The 21894-nt window shown below is 40.0% G+C and overlaps 2 protein-coding genes across 3 annotated transcripts in view; both read left to right on the top strand.

Moving 5' to 3' along the window:
* Nucleotides 1-10593, top strand: part of acvr2ba (activin A receptor type 2Ba) — a 61286-nt gene extending 50693 nt beyond the window's left edge. The window contains exons 6-11 of the mRNA XM_027149893.2: nucleotides 105-248; nucleotides 645-793; nucleotides 1991-2105; nucleotides 2333-2471; nucleotides 2865-2995; nucleotides 4089-10593. Coding sequence (XP_027005694.1) covers nucleotides 105-248; nucleotides 645-793; nucleotides 1991-2105; nucleotides 2333-2471; nucleotides 2865-2995; nucleotides 4089-4283 — 873 coding nt within the window. The 3' untranslated portion in view covers nucleotides 4284-10593. The remainder of the gene's footprint in view (nucleotides 1-104; nucleotides 249-644; nucleotides 794-1990; nucleotides 2106-2332; nucleotides 2472-2864; nucleotides 2996-4088) is intronic.
* A 3280-nt stretch (nucleotides 10594-13873) lies between these two features.
* Nucleotides 13874-20567, top strand: LOC113644186 (nuclease EXOG, mitochondrial). Of its 2 annotated transcripts, none has more exons than XM_027148814.2 (6): nucleotides 13874-14134; nucleotides 15345-15494; nucleotides 16658-16797; nucleotides 17075-17106; nucleotides 17194-17308; nucleotides 19927-20567. In XM_027148814.2, exons 1-6 carry the CDS (start codon nucleotides 14008-14010, stop codon nucleotides 20374-20376), a joined length of 1014 nt encoding a protein of 337 aa, XP_027004615.2. In that variant the 5' UTR covers nucleotides 13874-14007; the 3' UTR covers nucleotides 20377-20567. The 2 variants fall into 2 exon arrangements, with proteins under 2 accessions (XP_027004615.2, XP_027004614.2); XM_027148813.2 differs by having other exon boundaries at nucleotides 13876-14134; nucleotides 17030-17106.
* The last annotated feature ends 1327 nt before the right edge of the window (nucleotides 20568-21894 follow it).

Raw genomic sequence — 21894 nt, 5'->3', positions numbered from 1 at the left:
GATTTTCTTCATTGTGAAAATAATTCATTCGACGGCGGTAACAGGAACTTCTCTTACTCGGCGCTAACGTCACTCTTTTTTCTTTCTTTCTTTATGTCCTTCAGGATAAGCAGTCGTGGCAAAACGAGCGAGACATGTTCATCACACCAGGGATGAAGCACGACAACTTGCTGCGTTACATCGCTGCTGAGAAACGAGGGACCAGCCTGGAAATGGAGCTCTGGCTCATTACCGAGTTCCACGAAAAGGTCAGAGATCAAGTCCAAAAAGGCAGCTACGCTTCACTATCTTAAACGTCGCAGCATTAAGAGCACGTAAAGGTTCACTGTAGTTTACTCTCGGACAAACGGAATACTATTTCATTGGATAGTAAATAGTTTCGTTTTTAGTGTGAAGTTACAGTTAGGATCGTGTTCTGAAAAGCTTTGGCTTGAACAATAAATAGATAAACAGTGAGAAACGTAAAAGTTTGGTTTAGATGTCTGTATTAATTTTTAGCTATTGACACAACATTTATGTCTTGTCAGAATCGACATGATAAATCCCTGAGGCCTCTGAGCACTGTGCCTCAGAAAGGTGTCTCCGTCGATGTAAACGCATTGCGAGTCGACGTGCTGAGTTCTCGGATGTGTCTCTGTTTACAGGGTTCTCTGACTGATTTTCTGAAGGGCAGTGTTGTAAGCTGGAATGAGTTATGTCACATTGCTGAAACTATGGCTTGTGGCCTGGCCTACCTTCATGAAGATGTACCACGGTATAAAGGAGAAGGTCCCAAACCTGCCATTGCTCACAGGTGAGACAAAAGAGGTGCAAGAGTCACGTCATGTCCGGATCAGTTGTTGTTGATAAAACGTACAAGCTGCATGTAAAACATGAGTTTGGGAACGTGATCACAGTCATTTTTGCAATCGGCTGGGAAAATGCTTCACGCAGTGAGATGTTTTTCAGCTTCAGTGCTGAGAAGAAGAAAAAAACATAACATGCTTTCCGTGTTTTTTTTTAAACTTTTGCACATATTTTAACCAGACGGACAGATGTAACATGTTAAAACCTCAAAAAGTAAAAATGGAGATGGTTCATTTAAAGATTTCGGTGATGCAAAAGAGACGGACATTTTAACATCTGGTGTCCGTTACCGCAAACTGAGTAGATTCGACTATTTCTTTGTCATTATGGCTACTAACAATTTGACTGAATGCCTGTGTGAGGTTATCACAGTGCCACTATAGAGTTGTGACTGGTTTTACTTCTGTGTTCATTGTCGTTCATGTTTTATTAATACAAAAGAAAAGTCAGTCATCTGTGTAGTGCTTGTAGCCTCTTGATGATCCATCAGCATGATCCCATGCCCTGATTTCCACGGCATGTGAGTTCCATTCCCAGGCAGGGAGCTAATCCAGCTACCGAAGAGATAACTCAGGGCTAGTCCCAAGCCCGGATAAAATGAGAGGGTCACATCAGGAAGGACATCCGGCGTAAAACCTGTGCCAAGTCTAACATTTGGTCACTGGATTCGCCGTGGTGACCAGGGAGCAGTTGAAAGAACACCACCACCATCTGTAGAGGGGTCTTAATAGAACAAACATACTGTCACAGTTGAGAATGAAACAGTTGCCAGGAGATGCCAGAAGTAATAGTAATAGTAGTAGAGTAAATAATGATACACAGATGTGTAAAACAGAATAAAGTAATAACTATGCAGTTCAATTAATCAGTGTAAGGCACCCAGTAATATCTATGTTCATTCAGGTCCAGGTAATGTCACAGTCTCCGTCGTTCAGCGCCCAAATCAAACCGTCTCCCAGGTGGGAGAGAAAAGGCTTCCCAATTTTGTATATATTCTGTAGTATGCATTTACAGTATCTCAGTGCTGAACTGTGAACGTATGTCCAAAGTGTTTAGGAAACTCAATATTTTTAGTTGCATCCAAAGACAATTTGTGTTGGTTTCCGCTCATACAAACGTAACTCATGCCCATGTTAACTTACAGGGATTTCAAGAGTAAAAATGTGATGCTGAAGAACGATCTGACGGCCGTCATCGGCGATTTCGGCTTGGCAGTGAGATTTGAGCCTGGAAAAGCTCCAGGAGACACTCATGGCCAGGTAAGAGCTTTTCTGAGAAGAAAGGAAAACATGCTTCAGACAGCAGAACAGCGTTGGAAACTCTTCCATAACATTAATAGTAGTTGTAAAGCACGGCTTAGTCTGTAGCTTAATATGTTAAACAACTTTTAAATGTTTAATAAAAACGTAGTGTTTTCTGGCAGGATATGATTACAGCTGTAATAGAGTTTCCGTGCAGTGGTTTCACGTGTTGACTCTGCTGATAGGTCGGCACACGGAGGTACATGGCGCCTGAGGTTCTGGAAGGAGCCATTAACTTCCAGAGGGATGCGTTTCTGAGGATAGACATGTACGCCGTGGGACTCGTGCTCTGGGAGCTGGTGTCCCGCTGCGCAGCCGCCGATGGTGAGCGCTCCCAGATCCTTATGAACGAGACTCCATCATTCCATCAACTTCCCATTCAAATGTGGAACTGGAGAGAAAATTAAGCATGCTTTAAGAGTTTCCAGAGAAACAGTGTTGATATTGCCATTAATGTTGCTAATAAAGCTAAGAAAGTGCTAATATAAGCTAAAAATGTGACCGTATTAAGCATGCTGTCTATGTTTGTCTCGATTTCAAAGTTTTAATCATTTGACTCTTACTATTAGTTCTATTTTTCAGCGTGCTATGAATTCAGCTCTCTTGTCATCACTCAGTAAAGTTCTAATCCAAGGCCAAGCTGATGAACTCAGTTTGCTGAAGTATGCTGTGGTGCACTGACTATTATTTCTGTTTTGTGGGTGTTTGTCTGTACAGGTCCAGTAGATGAGTACATGCTGCCCTTTGAGGAGGAGATCGGACAGCACCCGTCCCTGGAGGACCTGCAGGACGTCGTGGTCCACAAAAAGATGAGGCCCGTGCTGAAGGAGTGCTGGCTTAAACATCCGGTAAGCATGTTTATGCAGGTTTTCTGTCATCCAGATCATTCCATATAAACGAAAAAGATGAGATGTTTCTGCTGGCTGACATTTGTATAGATTGCCATCGCTCTAGACTGACTGTCAGTGCTCCATTCAGTGATGACTAAAATAAGGCTGAGCAGCTTTACACAACTCCAGGGTCCCCGGTTCCATCCTGAGCTCCGATGACTATCTGTGAGGATCTCCCCATGGTTTCTGCATGGGTTTCCTCTCTGTTTTTTGGTTAATGAGATAAATAAGCAGTCAGTGACATGGCTTCAGCTGTTCCTGAACTAATCGGTTCATAAATATCAAGTTATTTTTTGACTTCTACAGAGTATGATGTTTGGTCACCATTCTGTACGTTTTATCTACAATGTTTTCTTTTTTTTCTTTCTTTTTTCTTCTTTTTTAAGGGCAACTTTTGTTCTTCCGTCTTTTAGCCATAAGCAAATAAAAAAGCAAGTAAACAGTTTTAAGTAAAAGGTTTGCGTGGAGGAGGGCACAAACTTTTGCCTCAGTACTCATACCTGGGACAAAACCCTTCTGCTTTGGTAGATTTTTTTCTTTTCCCCCATTGTCCTCTAATGAGCATGGAGCATGAAGCCCGACAGATGTCTACATAGATATAAGGTTTCTGTATGCACAAGTGAAAGGTTTTGACTCAGATAGAGTAGATAGAGACGTTACATGGACTAGAATAGAAGCCTTTATTTTGTCATATATACATTACAGCACAGTGCAGTTCTTTCTTCATGTATCCACAACTTTGCAAGTTGGAGTCAGAGCGCAGTGTCAGCCATGATACAGGGGCCCTGGAGCAGAGAGTGTTAAGGGTCTTGATTAAGGACCCAAAAGTGGCAGCTTGGCAGTGCTGGGGCTTGAACCCTGATCCTCTGATTAACAACCCAGAGCCTTAATCGCTTGAACCATCTCTGCCATTTTCATAAAGCAAATCAAAAAGCTTCATTAAGAAATGTTTGTTAAATTGTGGAATAACAACAGTGTTGAATTGTAACACGGTTCCTCATTGAGCTGACCGTCAGAGTTAAATTGTGTGTATGTGTGTATATGCGTGCAGGGTCTGGAGCAGTTGTGTGAGACGATAGAGGAATGCTGGGACCATGACGCTGAGGCTCGTCTGTCAGCAGGCTGCGTAGAGGAACGTCTCTCTCAGATCCGGCGCCTTGGCAACGGTCCTGCCTCCGACTGCCTCGTCTCTGTGCTCACCTCCGTCACCAACGTGGACTTATCACCCAAAGAGTCCAGCATCTGAGAACGAGGTGGTGGTAGGGGGGAACTCTCAAAAACGAAACCCGAAGCGAAAGAAACAACCTTCGTCTTTCCAGACTCAGCGGATCTCAGACAACAATGAATGCAGCTGCTATTTTATCCTGACGTTTTTTAAATTAATTATTATTATTATTATTATTATCATTAGTATGATTATTATTCTGATCGGATCAATACTACCAGCACACTTCGCTACTGTATTTTTATCAAGAGAGGAAAACACAAAAGTTAAACGAAAAAAAAAAGAAAAACAAGAAAAAAAACAGCATAAGGACATCTCAAAGCGCATTCAGGTGCCGACTTATGAATGCTGACAAGATGCAGGTACCTCAACCGTTTCAGTTCAGTGGGTTTTGTTTTTTTTTGTTTTTGTTTTTCTTTATATTCCAATGTTTCTGTCTTCTGGACAGGATTGCCTACGGCAAAACTAACCAACACATCAAGCAACCGTTCACCATGTTGGAAAAACAACAATGCTGCAAAACCTGTGAGGAACATTTATGACTGTTACATTAACCTTCCTCAAGGAATTTTTATTTCCGAGTTTTTTTTAAAGAACTTTTCCTCTCTGACTGTGTGCTATTCAAATTTACGGAAAACGTGTCTTTTACGGAACTAACGGGTGTCTCTAGAACACAACAATTGTGGAAGACAACTGGATTGTTTTGGGTTTTTTTTCGTTTTTTTTTTTCTTCTTCTTCATTTGTTTTTTTGCTGTCGAAGCTGGCGACTGTGAAGAGGGGTCGGTTCAGAATTTTTAATCGTGTGGAAATGCGAATTTAGCTTAGAGAATATTGGCTTTGCATTTAGAGATAGTGGACGAGGAAAGGATTTGGATAACGTGTTTTGTTTGGTACAGAATTATTTCTCAGGTAAACAGTTTTGGTCGGGGTGTCAGGGATGGGGCATGTGGGTGGGTGGGGTGTGGGTGGGATGGCGACTGCCAATTTGTCCCTAGAAAATAGAAGGAGAAATGTTGAAGGGTCGTTTTTTTTTACCCCAAATGAAATTTAACACTAAAATGTTCTGTGTGCGTGAAGGGGTTTGTGGGTGTGTGTGAAGGGGTGTGTGTGTGAGAATGTGAGAAGGGGTGTGCTTGCACGAGTGAAGGGGTGTGCGTGCGCGAGTGAAGGGGTGAGCGTGTGAAGGGGTGTGCATTCGTGTGTGAAGGGGTGTGCGTGAGCGAATGAAGAGGTGTGCGTGCGCGTGAAGGGGTGTGCGAGCGTGTGAAGGGGCGTGCGAGCGCGAGTGAAGGGGCGTGCGAGCGCGAGTGAAGGGGCGTGCGAGCGCGAGTGAAGGGGCGTGCGAGCGCGAGTGAAGGGGCGTGCGAGCGTGTGAAGGGGTGTGCGAGCGCGAGTGAAGGGGTGTGCGAGCGTGTGAAGGGGTGTGCGAGCGCGAGTGAAGGGGTGTGCGAGCGTGTGAAGGGGCGTTTGAGCGCGAGTGAAGGGGCGTGCGAGCGCGAGTGAAGGGGCGTGTGAGCGCGAGTGAAGTGGTGTGCGTGAGAGTGTGTGAAGGGGCGTGAGAGTGTGTGAAGGGGCGTGCGAGTGTGTGAAGGGGCGTGCGAGTGTGTGAAGGGGCGTGTGAGCGCGAGTGAAGGGGCGTGCGAGTGCGTGAAGGGGTGTGCGAGCGAGTGAAGTGGTGTGCGTGAGAGTGTGTGAAGGGGCGTGAGAGTGTGTGAAGGGGCGTGTGAGCACGTGTGAAGGGGCGTGTGAGCACGAGTGAAGGGGCGTGCGAGTGCGTGAAGGGGTGTGCGAGCGAGTGAAGGGGTGTGCGAGTGCGTGCAGTCTAGAGAGACCTTGTGGAAGGTTCGGTCCAAGTGGCCATCAAAATAGTTTGCCTTTTATTTTCCTTTTATATTTCTTTGCGAAAGTCCACGCACATAGATACCCAGACTTAAGGACCTTGACTAAAACAGCAGACTCCTGATCATTTGAGAGCTTATATTGGCAAATCAGTTGATGAATAAGAAGGATTTTAATTCACACATTTAACTGTCCCTTTGCGTATTATCAGTATCTCTGAGGGACCAATTTTAAGAATTGGATCTTGTGGGTCCTACACTGTAGATTCTAGACTTACAGCGCAATAGACATGCCATTCAGCCCAGTCTTTTATTAAGAGTGACTGAAATGCATTCAGTGGAGAGAAAAATCCAACCAGGAAACTTGTTTTTTTTTTGTCTTAAACGTGGCAAGAATTCACATTTCTGTTTGCCACAGTATAACAGTGAATGTCCACAATGCTGCTGTTTCCACTCAAAGCTGAAATCTTTCTGTATTTTTTCTTTTTTTTTTTTTCCCTTTTCATTTTTTTCTTTGCATTAACACACACAACGTCTCAGTAGAATTCATTTAAAATCAAATGCAATGCAGACGTCAAGACAAAATGACAAGGCTTCCGAGAAGAACGAGATCAACTCTAACAATAAAGATTTGTAGAGGACAAAACACAAAAAAAAAAAAAAAAGAGAAAAGAAAAAAAAGGAGCGAGAGAAGAGATATTGTTCATGAACCACAGACCACCTCAAACCAGAAATACCTCAGATTTTTCTATGTGTATGACTTGTGTTATATACTCTGTTAGCTGTGTTGACTTGTAGTAAGTATATTTTGATTTAAGTTGGATTTTAAGATTGGGGAGTTTTGGAAAAAGTATAAAAAAGAAAAAAAAAGAAAGAAAAAAAAAAGTCCAAAATCTTTGATGAAGTGCTACCAGATTATGGTGTATAAATAGAAAAACCAGTGTAAATAGCTGTAAACAGGTGTAGAATTCTGCCTAGCTTTGAGACCAGGGCATTATTCCCTTATTTTGTGCCGGCTGTTCTGTTCTTCTCTCTCACTGACTCTCTCTCTCTCTCTCTGTCTCTCTCTCTCTCTCTCTCTCTCTCTCTCTCTGTTGCTTGAAGGGACATCGAACCTTTAATATCAGATTATGTGACTCTCATTCATAGGACATCTTTCTTCATCTCGTGCTCTGATATATACCAGATTTGTCACTCTAGAACCAGTTTCTCCTGTCCTGTATAAAGGACCGTGCAGCTAAGTGATGTCATGATGTCAAGATGTCGCTCGCTTCACTTTACCAAATTAGCTCTTTCCAAATTGAAACCAAATTTGTTTGGCTTGTATTGGGCACATTGTACTGATGTTGTTATATAGCAGCAATTATTTTAGTCGAGTTATTTTAGCTTTCGTTCAGGGCATGCCATTTAAAAGAAAAAAGAAAGGTTTGGTGTCCCTCTGTCCTTCTGATACTTCGCAGCGGTTGCTTCTTTTTTCTCTATGTCTTGAGCAGAGCTTTAAGTTATTTTGTTTTTATACATGGTGCCATATAACTTCTCCGGGATGTTCGCCTTCCATCTGCAGTGCTGGATGTAGGTAGAATCAGGCCTGTGTGTGTGTGTGTGTGTGTGTGTGTGTGTGTTGGAAGCTGGAGAGAAGCTTCCAATGTGGCCCGTGATCACAGGAAATTTTTTCGAGGCCATCTTTGCACTCATGGACTTGATGGTGTTCCTTTTACAGTGCCGAAGATAAATGAACTCGGACCAGTTTTCGAATAATATAAAATGCTTGTTGCCAAACCAGATCTTCACGTAAGTCCCAGCGCTTGAACATAAGCTCGTCATAATCTCATCCTTGCATACTTCGTATTCACATGCTACACTCACACTTTTAAAGGAGATTTTATTTCTTCCCAGCCTCCACTAACTTTCACGGCTTTACCACAGTCGAGTCGTTGCGTGCGAGTGCGTGTGTGAGCTCGAACAATGTAGCAAGCAATATCCACAGCAATAGAGTAGCATTCTCTCTGAAGGGATTAAAAAAAAGCTCTGGGCCACATTATCGATCCCCAGGAATCATACCAAATCATTGTCCTTATAGTTTACCGTCAGCTGCTGTTGGGTGATAACGAACACCTTCCCATCTCTGAAATAACCAACTTGTTTGTGTGTGTGGTTTTTTTTTGTTTGTTTTTTTTTTAAATATGTAGCTACATTTCTTGCATTTCTTGAAAATCTGCAAAATGGTAACCAAAGTTTTGTTCTCTTTAGTGTCCGTGATTCTGTAAAAGGAAAAAAGTGAAAACATATAACAGTTCAGGATGCCTCATGTCCACTGATCGAGACATCATACCATCTGGCCGAGAAATATGGAATTATGGTGTTATTGGGTCTCCAAAAAAGGTTGCGTGTGTGTTTGTGTGTGTGTGTGTGTTGGTAATTTTTTACATTTAAAAAGCTCTGAATCAGGATAAACACTATGATCAGCATCATAGATCATGCAATACCACACCTCGTTGTTGGATTTACAGGCACTATGGGGGGGTTCATTGAGTATTTCTTAAGGTGTTCTCATCTTAACTGTTGTGCCAATTCAATGACTGCTACGTTCCCTGTCATTTTAGTTCTATTTTTTATTTTATTTTTTATTTTAAGTTGTTGTATGCCCGGTATGTATTGGCACATTCGTCTCGTTTGGATTTTAAACGTGCATTTTAGCTCGATTTATTAGATTAGGCGTGTTTCTCTACAGAAATGGCTCACTGGTTCATGTTACAAAGATGGCCTCCTGAAAAGCTAGATCATTTTTAATATCAGGAACGTTACCAACCTCTCATTTTCAGGGGTGTTTTGATGTGCCTGTGTATTCTTGCTGAAACAACCGCTGTTTCTCTCTGTCTCGATCTCGATCTTTCTTTCTCTTTCCGACTCTCCCTCCCTCCTTCGCTCTCTCTCTCTTCACTTTGGTTGTAATACTTTTCAGAAAATAGTATCTATATATACTGTATATGATATAAAAATCTCTAAAACGTGACCAGCTGTAACTCTGGATGCAGTCTTAGATCCAGGTTTTCAGGAACCGATTACCTCAGAGCTCATGTGAATCAGTGTTGCTAGCTGGATAATTGTTGACACTTACAGAGAAAATATACACTATTGTAACACACACACACACACACACACACACACACACACACGGGAGAACCTCTTTTGTACTGGTGTAACATGTATAAAGCACCCCTTGACAACTCAAAAACCTCTTTCGTCTCAAGCCTCTTGCCAATCTCAGAAAAAGCAATTAAATGGTACTATACAGGGAAACACTTGAGCGCTTCCTAAATTCCCCCTTTCCCTCATGAAATAAGCTGAAGATGGTTTGAATGACCTCATTAAATGCAGGCATTGTTCACATTTTTCTTCTGTATCGTTACCATTAGTGTCAAGCCTAATTGTAATCTCAGAGCAGGTTTTGGTGCATTTCGTTACCTCATATTCAAGATGGCAGTGTTCAGGTAAACGTGTAGCAGGGTTGTGAGCCAGCACTCAAGTATTAAAGCCTTTCCTTTCAGGGGAATATATACGGGAAATCTAAACTTTTATTTTCTTCTTCTTCTTTTTGAAATGCTAACTCTTACGTTTGGTTTAACCATCTTGCATAAGGCTGCTTTCCCCCCCAAGGAGAATATAAACACTCTCCCTTTTATAGTACCTTTTTATGGAATGGAAAATTGACTTGGCTTGTTTTTTTTTTTTAGCTCAGAAATTGCATCAGTTGGAAGAAAACAAGCTCAAAAATCCATTTAATAACCGGTCAATGGCCCTGCTATATCCTTTATATCTGTATATATAACAGAAGTGGCACACGAGAGATGAAAGAAGGCGTTCTCACTTGTCTTGTCAAGGGGTCATATTTTAAGTGCTGTTTCTATATTGGAATATGTGAAATGTACATGTTGTAGTTATGTTTCACTATCGTAGCTAAACTTGTAGAACAGAGATGGCTTGTACTACTGATTTTAACAACTATACTAAAAAAAAAATCTGTATAAGACAAAATGTATACAGAGAGTTGAGCTTGTTGCTGTAGGCCCTCTTTTGGATTGAAAAGTATGTGGATAAAGTTTTATATAGCCTATATGAAATGCCCTGGGACGGTCAGACATCCATTGTATTGCCGTAATGAACTGAGGACTTTTTTTTTTTTTTTTCTTTTTTTTTTTTTTTTGGGAACGCTCATTGTAACATAGTTCTTTAATTTTGCAGTGGATCATTGTTCCTTTTTACTGTGGTAATTTTAGAACTACGTATCCAGAGTTTGGACTAGTTTTGCCTAGATGTTGGGATGTGGTTGTTTCTGCTCTTCATTGGTGCCAGAATAAACCAGTATGAATGTAGTATATGCCCAGTGTGAAGCAACTACACCCTGACTGAGAAAAAAAAGTACTAGAAAGGATTATTTCAATTTTATCTTTTTGTATATGAAAGTAAACAATAAAATGCTGATAAAACAAAATTGCCTGCTTGATATCAGTTTGTTTTGTCCTCGCTTTCCATGTGCACACTTTATTTTTTACTAATCCTCTTTAGCCTATTTTAAGATGAGTAATTAAGCTGCAACCTGCTTTCAGATTAATAAGAGGGATATCCAATATCACATTAATCACTGTCCGTGTTTATGACCATACCAGGCCCTTTCTTTTCACCCATTTTTCACAGGATTGGACCTGGAACTACAGGTGAATGTAATAAATACGATATTAAGACTAATGAAACCATGACACTATAGTACAAAATGTCGGCTTTAATTTAAATACATTAGCATATATATTGTGGGAACCATAAAATAATCACTGCACATTATGCATTCTTTCAATAAAAGGGGGGTCAAGAGTAACTGGACATAATTATTAACTTTCTGAATTGATAGAACATTCAACTTGTCCTGAAAATGTCCCTGAACTTCCAGTGGCACTGAGAGACTTTGTAGTTAATATACTATTCATTCTGTGGTGTCTGTCTTGCACCAGTACATGTCGGTGCCAACACGTTTTATACCAATGTTGATGCATTTTCCAAATCAACAGACAAAACATGCAGTTTGCAGTAACATAAATGATTCATAGTAAGCTTCACCTTAACATTAATACGTCTTCATACACAGGAAACTAAGATGCAGGAGTATTTGCTTTTCGGGTTTTAAGTAAAATAAGCATTTCACCCATGAAAGGGTTGGTTTAAGGCTGGTAAGGTTTTAGCTGCTATAAATGAAGGTAAAAACAAGACCTAAGTTGTCTTATTAACGTTCCCGAACATCAGATCTAACTACAAAAAAGCATAATGTCCATTAATAAATCCTGCTTCTACTGGCTGTCATAAATGCTCATGCTTTTATTATTATTATTATTAGTAGTAGTAGTAGTAGTAGTAGTATATGGCATATAACACATAAATAGGGAAAAAAGGATTAACAATGATTTGCGTACACCAATTCCTCTTAAAGCATGAGACATTTTGTTCTTTATATAAATGCTCATGCCAATATGTTTTACATATTGTATGAGCGGTAATACTTTGACACATGCACAGAGTAATTATGACGTGAAGGTCACTTTGTTCAGAGCCGATGGAGACTAAGGTGTACCTGCTCTTAATTATATAAAAAAGAAGTCTACTTTTAGGTAATAAAAACAACACGCATGTGTGTTTGCTTTTTTATGTCATTAGCCAAGTTATTCGTCTGATCTGTCAATAAGACTGAGTGCTACCAGTGGTGAACATTTATGTTCTCAGCATTTGGTATATTCTCTAATCCAGAATGATATTTACTAAGCTTGGCTGTTTACTTAGTTTAGATTAAACCGAGTATAAACAAGCTCAGGCCAGAAAACAGCAGTCACTTATAAATACTTTAAGAAGTATTTACAGTACAGCTGGTCTGTTTCTGTAGTGATTTTTTCTTCTCATACCACTGTAAACACATCATAGTTTATATTCATGTATAATTACATTTAACATGAATGCCATCAGGGCTTGTGATGGCTGCTGGGAATCACAGTCATGTTGATAGATAACAACAATGCTCTGGTATAAAATGTGAACAGCAACAGCTGAGCTACAGTCAGCAGTTACAATACCTACAAAGTGCACCTCGGCTTCACCTGATAAACTGGTTAAAAGTATGTCAAAACCTGACCAATCATACTTGTGTAAGATAACTTCCACTCTTCCAGGAAGGCATTTTGAAGTCTTTTTTGTGCATTGCTGTAGGGATGTGTGCTTGTTCATCCACAAGAGCTTTAGTGAGGTCAGGGACTGATGTGGGATGTAGAGGTCTAATGTGCCGTCTGCATTCCATTCTATCCAAAGATGTTCTGCGGGGTTGAGGTCAGGATGCTTTCTGAAACCCTCTGAAGTTCTTCTAATCCATCCTTGGCTTCATGGACCTCGCATTACACACAGGACCTTTGTCGTTCTGGAACAGGTTTTCAAACAGGTTGTTTTTTACTTATTAAGAGTTTGCTATATGCAGGAAGTCATTTAAATACCAGTACTCTTAGTTCCAGAGAAAGGAAATTGTAATGCTACAGTATACAAAGACATTCTATACAATTGTGTGCTTCCAGCTTTGTGGCAACATTGTGGTGAAGACCCATAGTCAAGTCAAGAAGCTTTTATTGGCATTTCAACCATAGCTGACGCAATACACGGTGAAGCAATGAAGCAATGTTTCTAGAGGACCATGGTGCTACGAAAAAATGACATAAAGCTACTAAAAACAATGTGCAACGTGTGCAACCATTGTGAGACAAAAGTCAGTACAAACAAACAATACGAGACACTGCAAGACAAATGCATAAAATAGTGTTGACCAGTGTGCATACTGTATATCCGTAGCCTAGTGTGAAAAAGACATCTCTATAATAAATTTAGTTCAGTTGGACAACGGACCCTAGGACGATGACAGTTGAGAACTTTTGTTATTATCATATCCTCTGTTCATCCTTCTGTATAGAAAAAAATTGGTTATATTTGATACATTATCCCTTCTACAATAGCTCTCCTTAAACGTGTGAATCGTCATTAATGTCATTAAAAGAGTAATCACACATACCTCACAGCCCATAACCTGCACCACTGAATGTGTATTGCACTGACAATATATACTCTGTTTCTCTCATTAGAAGGCAGCCTAAATTTTTGGCAAATATTGAGATGGCTGTCAAAATAAAAAAATGTGATAATGTGAAAAAAGTGTGATATGGCTCTCTGATTTACCCATTTGAATGTATTGGGTGTCTTACTATGCACTGATAATGTTATGCAGTTACAAAATACAACATATGAGCATGTTTGAATGCAGAAAAAGCTTAATTGGGTGTCTTACAATGCACTGACGTTATGTACAGTAGTTTCAAAAACAACACATTACTGTTTTAAATGTCGAGGGAAAAGGTTTAGTTGGGTGTCTTATGATGCAAAAATACAACGTATGGGCTCCTATATTGTTATTGTGTTATGTCATATTGCAAGCCAAATTTCTCCTCATTTGGGATGCTTTTAATGAACTGGCCTCTGGTTTATATTATAAAGTACACTGTGCAGAAAGGGTTCAATAGACATATACATGCTTATGTATTAGATTGATGAGGTATTGAAATGTGGTGTGCAAAACATCAATGACCAAAGGTATGTGGACACATGACCATTGCACTGTCCCTTAAAAAAATGTGTGTGACACGTGACACTCACACGTGTGTGTGACACGTGACCTGGTACGTGTATTTTTATTTTCTGGCCACTAGATGGAGCTGTGAGGAATCCAACTGACTTCTCTTTCTTGAATACAGTAGTCGCTTTCAACCAAACGTTAGATTCACTTTGCTCACAAAGAAGCCAGACATAAATTTCAATTAATATTTGGGAAAAAATGGCTTCAGGTTTTAAATTTGTTCGATTTTTTGGTGGTTTTGTTTTTGGAGCTACTGTTAGCACTGGCGCATGCGTGGTAGCAGTTAATCTGTATCTTCATCCTGAAGAGTCCACACAAAAGAAAGGTACATAGTGTTACAGTCTTGTTACTCAGCAACTATTGTTCATTTATTATCTATAAAAAGTGTGTGAGAGAATGTGAGTATGTGTGTGCACGTGTGTGAGAATGTGTGTGAGTGAGAGAGTACGTGTGTGTGTGTGTGTGTGTGTGTGTGTGTGTGTGTGTGTGAGAGAGAGAGAGAGAGAGAGAGAGAGTGTGTGTGTGTGTGTGTGTGTGTGTGTGTGTGTGTGAGAGAGAGAGAGTGAGAGTACGTGAGAGAGAGAGAATGAATGAGTGTGTGTGTGTGTGTGTGTGTGTGTGTGTGTGTGTGTGTGTGTGTGTGTGTGTGTGTGTGTGTGTGTGAGAGAGAGAGAGAGAGAGAGAGAGAGAGAGTACGTGTGAGTGAGAGAGAGAGAGAGAGAGAGAGAATGAGTGTGTGTGTGTGTGTGTTAGAGAGTACGTGTGTGTGTTTGTGTGTGTGTGTGTGAGAGAGTACGTGTGTGTGAGTGAGAGAGAGAGAGAGAGAGAGAGAATGAATGAGTGTGTGTGTGTGTGTGTGTTAGAGAGTATGTGTGTGTGTGTGTGTGTGTGAGAGAGTGAGAGAGTACGTGTGTGAGTGAGAGAGAGAGAGAGAGAGAGAGAATGAATGAGTGTGTGTGTGTGTGTTAGAGAGTATGTGTGTGTGTGTGTGTGTGAGAGAGTACGTGTGTGAGTGAGAGAGAGAGAGAGAGAGAATGAATGAGTGTGTGTGTGTGTGTGTTAGAGAGAGTGTGTGTGTGTGTGTGTGTGTGAGAGAGAGAGTGAGAGAGTACGTGTGTGAGTGAGAGAGAGAGAGAGAGAGAGAGAGAGAGAGAATGAATGAGTGTGTGTGTGTGTGTTTATCCCCAAAGAGCAAGCCTTGGGCCAAAAACTCCCCTTAGATGGAAAAGGAAGAAGAAAGTTCCTGAGAGGATCCAGACTCAAAAGGGATCCCAGAATTACGTGATTTATAATATATTTAAAATATTTCAATTATATTTTTAATTTTCAAGGCAGAAATGGGTTCACATATCATTCACAGTCAGCTTCTGAGAGGGCAAACAGGGCACTATGCAGGTCACTGTGTAGTAAGTGTAGAGAAGACACTACTTTAAAGTCAAATACACCTGATAGCGTTTTTCATGTGTGCCATACACGTTTTTGAGATCTTACCCGGTTAATAAAGCACGTGTGTGTGTGTGTTTTTCTCTCCTCAGAGAGTTCAACACAGAGACTCATTAAGCTCTATGGGCTCCCTGTGGATGGAGGTGACACCAGATACTATACCAACCACATCTTGTCGTATGATCAGAGCCGAAGAACACCGAGATGGGTGGCTGAACACCTGTCTGAAGAAAAACTACTTGGTAACTTGTAGTGTTCCTTAATTTCTTTCTTTTTTGCCTATATAGATCACTCTATGTAATTCAACCGTTTCTGACCGACATCAAGCCACGATTCATTCGAGTCCGATAAAAACCCAAATGAACAACATTAACAAAAATGAAAATAAATGAAGATAAAAGGAAAGTGCAAAGTTTGCACCAAATGCATTCAGAACCATGACTTTTGTAAAACCTAATCCGTAGTGAAGTCTTTCACGTTGTTCAAATGTGAGTGTTTGTTAATAATAATAAATAATAATAAATAAATAAATAAATAAATAAATAAATAAATAAATAAATATTTCCACCACAGCAGTGACACCAAAACAGACTTAAAAGAATGAAAACTGATCTGTGAGGTGCAGTATGAACCAACAGACAAAGCTATATTGCTGTGGAAATACAATCTGTGCCAAAGAACATAGATCTTATATACAGTAGATACAGTATATAGTTGAGTCGAGTCTCGATCTCAAGCTTTGATTAATTTGCTGTTTGGTTTGTTTTCACATCATTTCATATCAGAAAAAGATAACAAACTTTTGTCTAATGTCATGCAAGCATCCAGGGCTCAGAAATTACTAAATGATTATAGCTTATGTATTGATAACTAGTTTAATATCTATTTCGTTGGTCCTAATATGTAGAAATACAATATGTTGCTAAATATTTGTGGTCACCTGAACAACACACCCATGTTATGCTTTTTGAACATCACTTTCTAGATTTTTAATGACTTCCACTCTTCTGAGAGCGTTTTACGTTTATTCAGCCACAAGAGCTTGAGCATGGTCAGACACTGATGTTGGGTGAAGAGCCCCAGGGGTGCAGTCAGTGTTCCAGTTTATCCCAAATGTGTTCAGTGGGGTTGTTGTCAGGGCTCTGTGAATTCTTCTGCACCAACCATGGCAGTCCATGGAGCTTGCTTTGTGCACAAGGGCATTGTCAAGTGTGAACATGTTTGAGCCTCTACAGCACACAAAGACATTCTGTACATATGGGTGTGACGGCCTGGTGTCCACAAATCTTTGGATGTACAAATTATCTAAGTGTGACCCGTCCTCTTTATGACCGTGTGGATACGCTGGGAAACTTTGGCAGCATTTCAGGCAAGTACATCAACTTTGATTGTTGTAATTTCCTAGGAAAAGCGGACAGAAAGCACTGCAAATTCAAGCCAGACCCCGACATCCCAGAGCTGTTCACAGCACACAATGAAGACTACCTTGGCAGCGGCTGGTCTCGAGGACACATGGCACCAGCTGGCGACAATAAATTTTCAGAGGCAAAGCAACATTTATTCTCCTAAGCTGTTATCTCATTGATTGTTAAATAAATCAACCTAAATCAGATTATCTATTTCCTTTACAACCAGGGAATAAATGCCTCAATGAAATATACATGAAAATTTACTTTTCAGTGTGATTCAATCAACGGTCACTATTTCATAATACAAAGCCTTAGAAATATAGCTTGTGCTTGGTCATGTCAGTTTCAACTTGTTTACTTTTGAACAGCAATCAATGGCGGAGACGTTCTATCTGTCTAATATTGTCCCACAGAATTATAAAAACAACGCCGGTTTCTGGAACAGGTAACAAGCAAAATCTGATTATAGCTAGATAAAGATTAATCTGAGCAACCTCACGTTCCCGTAATAACGGATATGTTTTGTTTTAAGGTTGGAGATGTATTGCAGAGAGCTTACAGAGAGGTTCAGAGACGTGTGGGTGATTTCAGGGCCGCTTACTCTTCCACAAACGAGAGAGGACACAAAGAAAATCGTCTCTTATCAGGTACATGAGCATGAACTTGGTGCGTTCTGAAGGCAAGCTCTGGAAAAGTAAATACATTAGAAAAGGAACTTTTTGTTGTTGTTTTTTTTGTCATTATAAAAGATATTGCTTAGTAAACAAGACGTAGTCGTTCAAGTCGTTACGGTGTCTGTTAAAGAGGATGGGATTGGGATGTTCTTCACAAAGTTAATAAATGTGTATAAGTCAATATTCTACATAGATTAAGGTACTTTACAATATGATAAATAACAGATATTTTCAGTACTGCAATACTCACAACATCTTACATGCAACAAAGACTAAAAGATTTAACATGTGTCACTCTTTCGTTTCAACTGCATAGTAAGAAGCAGCTGATTGGACAGTTAAAGTTCATCAGTTTGCGACAGAATGTAATTAGTCAGGTGGGTAAATTAGTGGTGAACACCTTACCTTGGAATTTAAGTCAATTTAAATGTTCAACTTTATGTCTTCATTGAATTAAATACACAATTCCTTTGTTTGTATTGTTCTATAACGATGATGAAATTCTAACCCCATGAATATGTTAGCTTCTTTAATTTGCAGACAGTTCTCTATCTCTTTAGCATCTACGTAATATTTCAATATTTTATCATTACAGAAAATGGGGCTACTCATTTGTAGGACTCTTGTTATCATACAAAGGACATATGTTGTGTATTGTGTGTTAATACATTTGCTATATCTACTGGTGATGTAGAGCTGCAATAACACTGCACATTTAAAATCTTTTGGATAATATTGGCAGGTCAAATTATAAAATGAACACAAAGGAGCCACGTACATGTATCTTAGTGGAGTTTTTCTTTTTTTTCTCGCCGTCTCCACTCTGATTTCTCCACTCTGTCACTTTTTGCTGCTATTTATTAGAGTTTAATGATTAGAGTCACATTAGAGCACATGACCAGTAGATGTCAGCAGCACACTTGTGTATCGCTCGGTGCTTTCATAATGACCCTTCATATATTTTACTGAAGGCATTTCCACATTATTTCTTCCCCAACATAAAGTTGTGTATTGTCTTAGTAAAGCATACATGAGGTTGTAGCATAAATCAAGTTCAAGTTCATTTTATTTATATAGCACATTTAAAACAGAGACCAAAGTGCCGTACAATAAAAGTGTTAGTAAAAATACACCAAAAAAATGATACTAAGACTAGAGATAATGAAAGCAAAATAGAATTAAACAATATAATAATACACGCTTAAACACCAAGACAAGCAATAATAAGAGCAATTTAAAACAATAAGAAGAATTAAAATGAAAGGGACAACTATGGATATGCCAAGGAAAACGGATAGGTTTTTATAAGGGACTTAAAAATGGACAGAGAGGGTGTTAATTTTAACTCTATGGGCAAATCATTCCAAAACTGTGGCCCAATCACTGAAAAAGCTCGATCCTCTCTACGCTTAAGTGTTGAAAAGGGAACAGTGAGGAGGTTCTGGTTGCCTGACCGTAGGCTTCTGGAAGGAGAGTAAAGGATGTAATAATTCCGATAGATAGATAAATAAATAGGGGCTTGGTTATTCAGAGACTTAAATCTCAGATGCATGGCACAGTCCAGGGAAAACTTTGAGACTGACTCTTTACAGCAGCACAAACTGAATAAATAAATACCTGTAGCAGATGTCTGTGAGCAGACTGGGTGGACGCGGATGTTACACGGTTGTTCGGCTGCTGATTTTTAAGGCAGTGTGCATAACGGTAGCTTCTTACTGCCCCAAAAAACATGATAAAGCTTAAATGTGTTCCATAGTAAGTGTTACGTGGTTAGATATGATGCATAGATCCCTGGATTCACTTGTTGCCAGGTAGCAGCATTTAAGTAAGCCTGTCCAAAATATATGAAGTACAAAATGCATAAAGTAAAAAGTAAACACATTAATATTACAAACATCGTGTTCATTCTACAAGAAGGCAGAATGCAGTGTTATTGCACATCATATAGTACTTGAAAGTTTGACTCAAAGGTGCAGACTGTGGAAGAATTAATGTCTTTGGAATAATTAAAAATAAGTATCTTGCTTAGGCGTGACATCATGACATCTCTTAAGTGTTATTTACAGAAGGGAAGTTTTGTTCTCGATCTGGCTGTAAAGTGGGATATAAACTCGTGTGTCCTCGGCTCAATGTGAGACATGTGAGGAGCTCCAGCTGGCCTGGGAAAGAGTTAGCTTTCTGTTTGGTCTAAATTGACATCGACAGCTACCCCCAGGGCCAGTGTGTATCATAAATTGGCAGCGACAGGAGCCATGTTACCTTGATCTCTGCACACTCGGGCCCTAGGAGAGACTGTAGCTTAGATACGTTGCTTATTTTCCAGGTGCCACTGTGTGATGAAGTGGTTGTGCCAGTGCATCTCTCATGGGCAATTGTAGAGAATATGTTAGACTTCCTTTACAGGATTATTATTATTACATATGTATGAGACACATTATATGTGATGTACAGTGAATACATCTTGTGGTGTGTTGAAGTGTGAGTGCAACGCTTACTCTTGCTGTTTATTCTTAATAAATGTAGTCCACATTTATAAAGTAAAGTCTGATTTATTATGTTCTTAATGTTCCACACATGATTCATGACATCAGTTAATCGGGAAAGACGATGTTGCCGTGCCCACTCATCTTTACAAAGTGATCCTGGTGAGGAAAGAGCATTCGTCTGATGTGCTGGGTCTCGGTGCCTTTGTAGTGCCGAACGCTCCGATCGGTTTTGATCACCAGCTGAAGGAGTTCCAGGTGAGCCTCACAGAGCTGGAGAGAATGTCAGGCCTGACCTTCTTCCCTCAACTGGACAAGAGCCAGAGTGTGCAGAACCTTTGTCTGCTGGACTCCTGTGAGCTCATGGACTTTAATCGTTTCACGCTGTACATTACCGGCCGTAAGGTGAAGGGGGTCAAATCTTTGGCGAAGCTGGAGAAGATAATGGTGGAGCTTAAGGAAGCCGGTATTGCTCCAGATGAATACTTGACTAAAGTGTACTTTGAAAAGAAGCAAGAACTCCTAGAAAAGGAAAGCCCACAAGGCAAAGGAGGATAACATTTTGAACTGTTGTGTTTTGGTCCAAAGCTAAAGTATTTTTTATTAATGTGTTTTTCTTTTCAGTATTTATGGACAGTGGGATTTAAGGCTCTCATTTTAACCATGTTGTAAAAGTATTCAATCTTAAATCAAAGTATTCAAATTTAACCATGTTCTCAGGGAATATTGATAAATCTATTCGAAACCAACATTCACTCTGTGTCTCTTTTGTCTGTTTCATTTCTCTCTCACTCACTCACTCATTTTCTACCGCTTATACGAACTACCTCGGGTCACGGGGAGCCTGTGCCAATCTCAGGCGTCATCGGGCATCAAGGCAGGATACACCCTGGATGGAGTGCCAACCCATCACAGGGCACACACACTCTTGTTTCATTTCTGATTTTCTTTTTTTACGTCTAGTGTGTACCAAGTCATCAGTTGTTTTGTCTCAATACACATTTGGTAACTTACTTAATAGAAACATTTAAACATTGTTTTTTGAGCACTTATACTTACATCTATACATATATATTAGCAGCATTTGGTGTTTTCATATTTCAGAGGGAAAAGTAGAAGTAGGTCAGCTGTTAAGGTTTTGTGATAGTGACTGAAAGCAGAACCTGCTCTCCCTCTCTCCCTCCCCCTCCCTTTCTCTCCCTCCCCTACTTTTTAACAAAACGTGCCTAGTTTGGCTGTCATCAACAGAAAATATAAAATAAATGACAAGGTCTATTTCTGTGGCTTTCAAAATATTGTTGATGCATGGGGAACAATTCCCTTGAAACCTGGTATGTGTTAACAGCAATCATACTGTTTTGTAGCTCAAAGCGTATATACACGAAATGGCCAAAAGTATGTGGACTCCTGGCCATCACACCCGTATGTGGTTCTTTCCCTAAGTGTTGTCAAAAGGGTGGAAACACTTAAATAGAATGTATTTATATGCTCTAGAGTTACAATTCCTCATCATTGGAACTAACAGTCCCAAACGTTTTCGAGAGTGACAATGCCCCCGTGCACAAAGCGAGCTCCATGAAGACATGGTTTGTGAAGCCTGGTGTAGAAGAACTCCAGTGTCCTACAGAGCCCTGTCCTCAAGCCCAATCAAAGCCATTGGAATGAACTGGAACACAGACCACAGTGCCTGACCTCACTAATGCTCTTGAACACAAATCCCCAAATCCACACTCCAAAATCTAACTGAAAGCTTTCCAAGAAGACTAGGTTATTATAGCAGCAAAGGAGAACTAAAGCTTAACATTATGGGATATTAAACACACATATGGCTGTGATTAGTCAGGTGTCACCAATCCTTTCTGTTTGTAAAAATAAATGATTCATTATTTGTATTTACATAAACATATTTGAGTGTATTATATTATATTATTGGGACAGAGGTACAGGAGTATAAAGAGCAGGACAACCAGACTAAACTCCTTCTTCCCCTCGGCTATTAGACACTTAAACAGCCACCCACCACTCAGTGAACAGTCAGTGCAACTGTTCACCTCATTTGAACATTGTAATTTATAT

The sequence above is a fragment of the Tachysurus fulvidraco genome, chromosome 3 (genome assembly GCF_022655615.1).
Source record: "Tachysurus fulvidraco isolate hzauxx_2018 chromosome 3, HZAU_PFXX_2.0, whole genome shotgun sequence".
In the NCBI taxonomy this organism is placed as follows: Eukaryota; Metazoa; Chordata; class Actinopteri; order Siluriformes; family Bagridae; genus Tachysurus; species Tachysurus fulvidraco.
This window is presented reverse-complemented; position numbering and strand designations above follow the sequence as displayed.